The following is a 7,644-nucleotide window of genomic DNA, read 5'->3' on the forward strand; positions in this document are numbered from 1 at the left end:
CAAAATTCAAAAAAAAAAAAAAAAATTTTTTATCTGGCTCAAAATTAAAAACTAATTAATTCATGTAAGTGAACGAAATGAGCAAACTAATTAAGAACCAATCTTTGAAAAAAAATTGATATGAACGAGGTAAGATTCCTCGTCTGAAATGGGTTCGAGCCCTGTGCCCGTACCCAGTTGTAAACCATTCCCATTACTTAAATTTTTATAGTCTACATTCAAATTGGGTTTTGTTTTCCCCTATGTTATCTGCTCTATCTTACATTGCAAGGACAAAAGTAATTTTTGTTTTGTCTAGTCAAATTATAAAAACTGTCATGCCCGTGCAAAAACATTCTGACCAAAACTTTTAAAGAAAAATGGAAAAGGGGAAGGCAATCATGAAAATAGTGGTTGGTGTTTTGAGATGAAAAGGCATGATAATTGCCACACAAATTTTTATGCAGGGAAAATGAATGGAGCAAACTTAAGCTTGGCCACTGCCACTGGTGACTAGCAATAATAATAGTACTAATAATAATCATCACAAGCAGTCAGGAAAACACTAATTTTTACCAACTTTTAGGACTGCGAGAGGCTGCTCCGTTCTAACTTCTAATTATTAGGCTGAGCCTTTCTTGAAAACTAACATGGACCGTTCAGTTGGGCCACTTTAACAATTATTTGAAGGGGTTTCCGTCTTTCCACTTTGTCTGTGAGGCCTTGACCTGGATCATAGGATCTAAACTCATAACCCAGAGTAAAAAATCCAGCATAAATCCACACTGTTGAACAAACAAGCCAGAGAGAATTACACATTGTTTATGACAATGTGATACATTTGTAACTTTTAAAATAATTAATCTTTTGCCTGTGACTAGACATTTCGAGATTAAACTCCCATATTACAACACCCTTTAATTAAAATGAAAAACTAAATTATCATTACCACATTGAATAATAAGTGGCACCACCGCAAGTTTGTTATTACTAACATAGAGACCCTTTGGGCCAGCCCTTAAGAGCCCAAAACTAAGTTAATCCATTCATATTCGTGAGTGCTTTTGTCCCCAATGAAAGACATTTTGACAAGGAAAACTAAAAAACAAAATAAATTTTCAATTTTTTTAATGTTCTTTTTTCTCCACTTTAATCACTCTCCTGGTTACAAAATACCATGTTGCTCAGGCAACAAGACAACAACGATAACTACATAAAATATAACAGCAGACAAACAGGTCAAAATTGCTCCAATTTGATATGGCTTAGTACTTCATATCCTGAATGGTCCATTTCCAGAGTTAGAATGGTCCAACTTCGCCTTCTTTAACCGTGTTCTCTTAGTGGCAATTTGTTGGAAAGGGTTTGGACCACCAAAGTTGTGCTTTTGGTGCCTTATCTTCTTCCTCTTACCACGGTCGTATTCTTCATCCCTGTAAAAGTTAAAACAGGCACTACGAGATCAAAACCTTAAAAAGGCAAAGCTCTGAGGGAATCAAAAGCACATTCTTTTCCAAATATTAACAAAATCAGCCGCTAAAGATGACATGGCAACCAAAGGAGATATATATATAACGAATGCATCTATGTTAACTCACCATTCATCCAGAACATAACCAATTTTGATACTTTCCATACCATTAGCTTCTACGGTCAGAGGAGGTGAGGAGAAGTCCTTATCATCCCATCTTGCAACTGCAGCAAGCAAAACAGGCCAAAGAATAACATAGCAGTCAAATAACATTCAACAAAATTACTGCTGGAGTGTCTCCCACAAAAGGCCAAAACCCCAAAGAAATGCAAAACAAAACCAATGGACTTTGCATAAAAGATTTAAATGCAGATGATGCACATATGAACACGAGAAATGAATTTCTAAAGCATGAGGCAAAAGATATGGAATATATATTTTAGATAAGTTCCTACCTGTTGTCTCCCCCAGACCTTGGGTAAGCACATGCCTATGCGGAGATGCACCCGTTTTGCTATCTTTCAAAGAATCAGTTTCTCTTGAGTTAAGCCGGTTTGCTTCTAAGACTGAGCCAGAACTCCTTTCTACCTGTTGATCAGTTGCAAGAATAGTAACATTCTCAAAAATCCTCTCTTTAAATTCTCCATCTATAGTATTCATCAAGGAGGTGGCACTATTGTTAACATTTTTCATAGCATCATTGGCTGCCTTTTTCCTCCCATGATGAATTGAACCTAAACTGATTGTGCTGGATTTCTCAGATGTAGATGGCCCCAGATCTGAGGGAAAACAATCCTTGCCCAACAAACTTTCTTTACAAAGAATGTGAGCCTTTAATGTTGATTTCTTAGTCCTTTTATGTTTCTTCCTGCTGTGCATGTGTAGAGATGCCCTGAAAAATTTTAATTTTAAGCCCATATGCATGTTGTTAAGCTGGCGCTTCAGATGCTTCTTCTTTGATTTTCTACAGGGTGCATATTCAGGTGCTTCGGTCTCCAAAGATCCATTTGGCATGTTCGAAGGGGATTCAGACCTAATTTTTAGGCTAATATCATCTCTCTTCTCGTTCAGTGACTTATCACAGGTACTATGGTTAGAAACATCTCCAATCTGGAAATGAATTTGGGAAACAAATTATAATTCAATGTACAAGTATAAATATTATTACTAGTATTAGATATGGAAAATGATATATACAATCACCTCACTACTGTCACATTTTGGCTTATTTGGAGACCTAATGGCATGAATCTTCTTAGATATTTCATTAGTAGTACTCGTAGATGGATTTTCACCAGGAACTTTCTTCACTGCTTCCTGTATCAAATCTTCTATTGCAACAGTAATTGATACGTCAATGTTTGAAGCAAGATTAATCTGGAGACATAAACGGATTTACAAATTAGAAACATTTACAAATGCCACCTGTGTAGGGAAAAGGAGACAGAAGCCTGTGTAGGGAATGAAATATGCATATACCTTCTGCAAAGTCTCTTTAGTCGCAACCTTATCAGCGACAGAGTTCTGGAAACCACCACAATTGGGTGATATCGTCATTGTGACTCCAAATTCCTTTTCAGTTTTTCCACTCTCATTGGAGTCACTATCTTTGGCAACAGCAGTAACAGCTGAATTTTCAATATTAGAAATCTTAACATTGCCAACCACAGAAGGCACTGATGGTTGCAAGTTTTTACCATGAACTAGGTTTGAAGCAGATGCTTGTGATGAGTCCTTCTTAAGCACTGAGCTTTCTGCCATTAGCTGCACAGTGTTTTGCTGAGAAGGCACTTCCTTCATGATTGGCTCCTTTGCTAAGCCACCATTAAAGGCATCCTTTTGAGGCATAGCAGCAGAATTGCCTGCAGCACATAATTTATTCTCAACTGGACCAGTTTGCACATGTTCCTTAAGATTTTGATTAAAAATGGATTTTCCATTCACATTTGCTTTTAAGTTCTCTCTCTGAAGAATATCAATAGGTTTTCTTGGAGTATTATTTCTTCTGTCACGAACATAAAACAACATGTAAGCTTTCTGCTCCAAAACAGTCCTCTCACTGACCTGGAAAACCTGTTGCATTATGTTTGGAAACACGTAAGAAGCTTCATTCTCAAGATCCATAATAATGCATTTAGTAAGGGATCTCTTAAATGATGGAAAAAAAACAAAAACAGTTTCTCACCCCCACCCTTAATCTCTCTTCATTCCTTTACATCTGATGAAATGAATATATTGTGTGAGTCATGTTTGATAAATTAAAGTAGTCCTCAAGTTCCAATAATGAACATCTCTTATGGCTTGCAAACATAGCATGGTAAGCCACATGTTTAAGATAAATATGTGCTTCTACATCTTGCAAAAACAACAGACTTAATATAAGTTCAGCATCTTGATCCGCTCCCCATATTTAGTGGGAATTGAAGAAAGAGGAGGAGGTAAATTCCTAATAAGTTGGGAATAATATCCTCTCACTGATCAACCCTGCTAGCATTCTAATAGCTAGAAAACATCTAAAGGACAAAATTGTTTCCAGTACCCTGTTGTCATCAAGGGAGTACCACATGCCACTTGATGTGCGAACAAAACAGTAGTAGTGGCCAGAATGAGTGCTCCATCCACAATGAACCAAAACGCCGTAAAGAGTGTAGTTCAAATCTCCTTCCTGCCAAGTCCAACAAACTTAACTTTTCAATTAGTTATGTAAAGCATGATGTCAAAGTTGTGGCAAGACAGATTACAAGAATAGTTTCTTCCTATAGCAGAATGCTGCAAGTATTCAGAATGAAAAAAAAATAACAGAATAAACAACAAATGAAGAGAAATTTCTTCCTAAGATCATTGTCCCTTAAAAGTCATATGAGAAAAGACACTTATATGGCATTGCATTATTCTTTTGACACTACTTTTTGTGTTTCACAAAGAATGGCTTAGATAACCTACAAACTCACTCACTTCAGAAAAGTACAGCATGCAATAGAAGTTTACTCACATTGGAACCACTGACAAAAGGCTTCATGTCTAAGGTCGGACCAAATACAACTTTCCTGTCAATCTTTTGCCCAAAATCATGTGCTCGAAATCTCTTTAAATGGATTGTAAGCACATGAGGTGCATCGTAAACTGTGAGCTGTTTCATTGCCCTAACCTTCTGCTTGCAGCGTTGGCAATGATACTGCCTCTCCCCTCCATCTAAAAGCTCCGCAGCAGTGAAGTTTTTAAGTGCTCTATGCATTGAATCTGCCTTAACTATTTCCAGACTTAAATCTAGGAAGGGATCAAATGTATTGGAGCAGTAAGAACACTGCATGCATTTCACCTGAAGATGTAACAAGAAACCATTGAATAATGTACAGAAGCATCGTTTTATAAGAAGTTTAAACAGTGCTTGAACATATATACTAAGTCAATGAATTTACATTGCTTAATCGCAACACACTCAGAAACTGTCAGAACCTAGCAAAAACTGTTTAGAATTTGGCCATATCATAATCCAGCAAGAAAAACTATACCTGACTACGAAGGCGGCCACCAAAGATCTTGTGCACTAAACTCTTCTCATAAGCACTAGGGGATTCACTTGGTACTCCTGAAGGTAAGCAGCACTTGTGCATGGATTCCAGCAGGTTTACCATGTACTCATGTGCATCCTCCTGTCGAGAATTTCGGAAGTTTCGAGATATGCCTAAGCATGAGGTCAAGATTCACAAGTTCAGGAAAATAAAGAGCAGAATAACTTAATCAGGAGAACGTCAATAATTAGCCATTAATATTAATATTAATATTAATATTATTTCAGGTTTAATTTGTGAAGTAATATAACAAATAACTCCCTCAAATGAATTTCAGAAATATATAGCTAACAGCATTGCCTTTTGAATAATCTCCATTGGCTAAGGATTAATAAGGAAATATCTAATGCACCTCAGTTGAATATCAAAATATTCAATAACATGATATACCAAAAGGATACATCGTAGGTTTGAGACCAGATCATTTGGTGCCAATATTCTCCCAGTTGATTGTAGAGCACGGCTAACATGTTTCTGGATAGCACATAAGGCACAAAATCCAGCAACACGACCTTCACAAAACAATTGAAATATGGCCATAAAAAACGATATATAAGAACATAACATGTGAAACAAGACTTGCATTTATAGGCGAAACATAACAGGCAACTTTGTGCATACATATTGATGCACATAAGTGAATAAACACATCTATAAAATGTTATACTGCACAAGAATAGAGAGAGAGAGAGAGAGAGAGAGAGAAGATAATTTCACTCACAAGAATTTTGATGCTTGCCACTTTGTAGGTAAGCTACTAAAGGTTCTGTGTATGTCAGACATTGCAATACCGAATTAAGAAAGCAAGTGTTTCCAAGATTCTGTAAACCAGCACCCTGTAAATTATTCATGCCATGTTAGTGGCTAAGTTAATTGTAAAATCCACCTTTCACAGCATTTTCCAACAATAACAAAGAAAACAAATCGGACATTTAAGACCAAGTTTGTTGGAAACAAGCAAAATACTTTGATTGAAGACACTTTATATTATCGTCAGACGAAACCAACAAAGCTCAAATGATAGAGAAGAGCTCTAGAAATCTCCAAAAAAACAGCATTTGACAAAAGACTCCATGTAAATGAAAAACGTATAAGAGCAAGCTCAATGAAGTAACGCTTCTTAACCATTAATGAAAATATCCAAGACAAATTAATAAGCAGAAAACACCCAAAGAAAAAGGATAGAATTTCACATAAAGTCATAAATGGAAAAGAACCCATCAAAAAATAACAAGAAGCATCAAATGAAAAGCTTACAATTTTACGAAAACTAATCCTCAAACTAAGAATTGGATCTAACCCATTCTCCCACATATCCGTCCCATCAACCTTCGTTCCTGTACCCACTTGACCAAATCCCACCCCATTTACCCTCTTCGGATCCGAACCAGGGTTTAGCGTCTCGATTCTAAAATCCCCACCTCTACAACTTTTAAACCCATTAAAGGGCTTCCTTGCTGGATGGAACTTGATCTTTCTCTCAGAAAGGTGACCACCGGAAGAAGCAGAAGCCGATGACCCGTTTCCAAGATCCGAACACTCCCCCGTTGTTGCTTCGATTCTCAATTCCGAGCAACTAATCACCGTTGCTTCCATGTTAAAAAAAAAAAAAAATCGGGTCAGCTATAAATTCCGGAGAGGTTTTTCCGTGGAAAAAAAAAATTTAAGCAGAGAGCCTTTTCGGATTCTGCGCAAGAGGGAAGGAAAATGAGAGAGACGAACGTCACTACTAAACCCTACTGCAAACACCCAAAAAATAAAATTTATTGTTTATTGGATGTTGATTTCACTAGGGTGGGGTGCGAAGCACCTGATTACTTTTTTTGCACAACGCGTTTTATATTAACCATTAGTAAGGTTTGTAAGGGACCAATGGGAGACCGCCACGACAGGAAAAAACATGTGTCTCATACGATGTTCCAAAATTTGCCTCGTTGGGGGAGTTAGGAACTGGCCGCCCTAAACCTTACAAATGGAACACGTGGCATTATTTGGTTTGTTAGGAGAAAGATGGGCCTACTTTTGGTGTTGGATGCCTGGAATGTGAAAGAGGGAACTAAATAAGATGCTTTAAAATCAATTTAAGGCCCAAACACTTGTGCTCATTTTGGCATTTGTGTTTGGTTAAATTAAATAATGTTTTTGGCCCTCTCAATTTTTGGTTGGAGGTAATTATTATTATTATTATTTTTTTGGAACAGCTCGGAGGTAATTTGAAACACCTTTTAAAATTTTACTGTGGTAAAAAAAAGTAGTAATTTGAAACACCTTTGTTATCAATGACTTCCCAAAAGTTACAGTAGGAAAGACAAACAAAATGCATCTATTACATGATATAAAGATAAAGATAAAGATAAAATAAAACACAGTTAAACTCAGTGGGTGATAAATGATTACTTGTTAATATCGGATCAATACATTCCACCTGATTTGAAATTTTATTAAAACTCAATTAAGCTTATTCTTTTATGCCTGTGTTCAATTCATAATTTATTGAAATCATTTAAATTATATTTGATAAACTTGATTAGATTTATACATAATAAATATTAAATATTAAATTATTGTATCATCATTTATTAAAAAAAAATTTTTTTGATTTAAATTCATGAGCTTCACGAA

At 36.1% G+C, this 7,644-nt stretch overlaps 1 protein-coding gene across 4 annotated transcripts; it reads right to left on the minus strand.

Moving 5' to 3' along the window:
- Nucleotides 1-1,078: 1,078 nt before the first annotated feature.
- Nucleotides 1,079-6,760, minus strand: LOC111302895 (ubiquitin carboxyl-terminal hydrolase 23-like). 4 transcript variants are annotated; one of them, XM_022898781.2, is made up of 12 exons: nt 6,280-6,760; nt 5,744-5,858; nt 5,424-5,534; nt 4,963-5,135; nt 4,443-4,769; nt 3,990-4,115; nt 3,148-3,523; nt 2,930-3,078; nt 2,654-2,827; nt 1,906-2,560; nt 1,578-1,674; nt 1,079-1,412 (listed from the first exon to the last, which is right to left on the minus strand). In XM_022898781.2, the coding sequence occupies exons 1-12, from the start codon at nt 6,616-6,618 to the stop codon at nt 1,253-1,255; spliced, it is 2,802 nt and encodes a 933-aa protein (XP_022754516.2). In that variant the 5' UTR covers nt 6,619-6,760; the 3' UTR covers nt 1,079-1,252. The 4 variants fall into 4 exon arrangements, with proteins under 4 accessions (XP_022754516.2, XP_022754515.2, XP_089598081.1 ...); XM_022898780.2 differs by having other exon boundaries at nt 2,930-3,523; XM_089741955.1 differs by having other exon boundaries at nt 2,930-3,523; nt 5,413-5,534.
- Between the last annotated feature and the right edge of the window lie 884 nt (nt 6,761-7,644).

This window comes from Durio zibethinus, chromosome 13 (genome assembly GCF_047325235.1).
Source record: "Durio zibethinus cultivar Kanyao isolate XHJ-2024 chromosome 13, ASM4732523v1, whole genome shotgun sequence".
NCBI classification, from domain to species: Eukaryota; Viridiplantae; Streptophyta; class Magnoliopsida; order Malvales; family Malvaceae; genus Durio; species Durio zibethinus.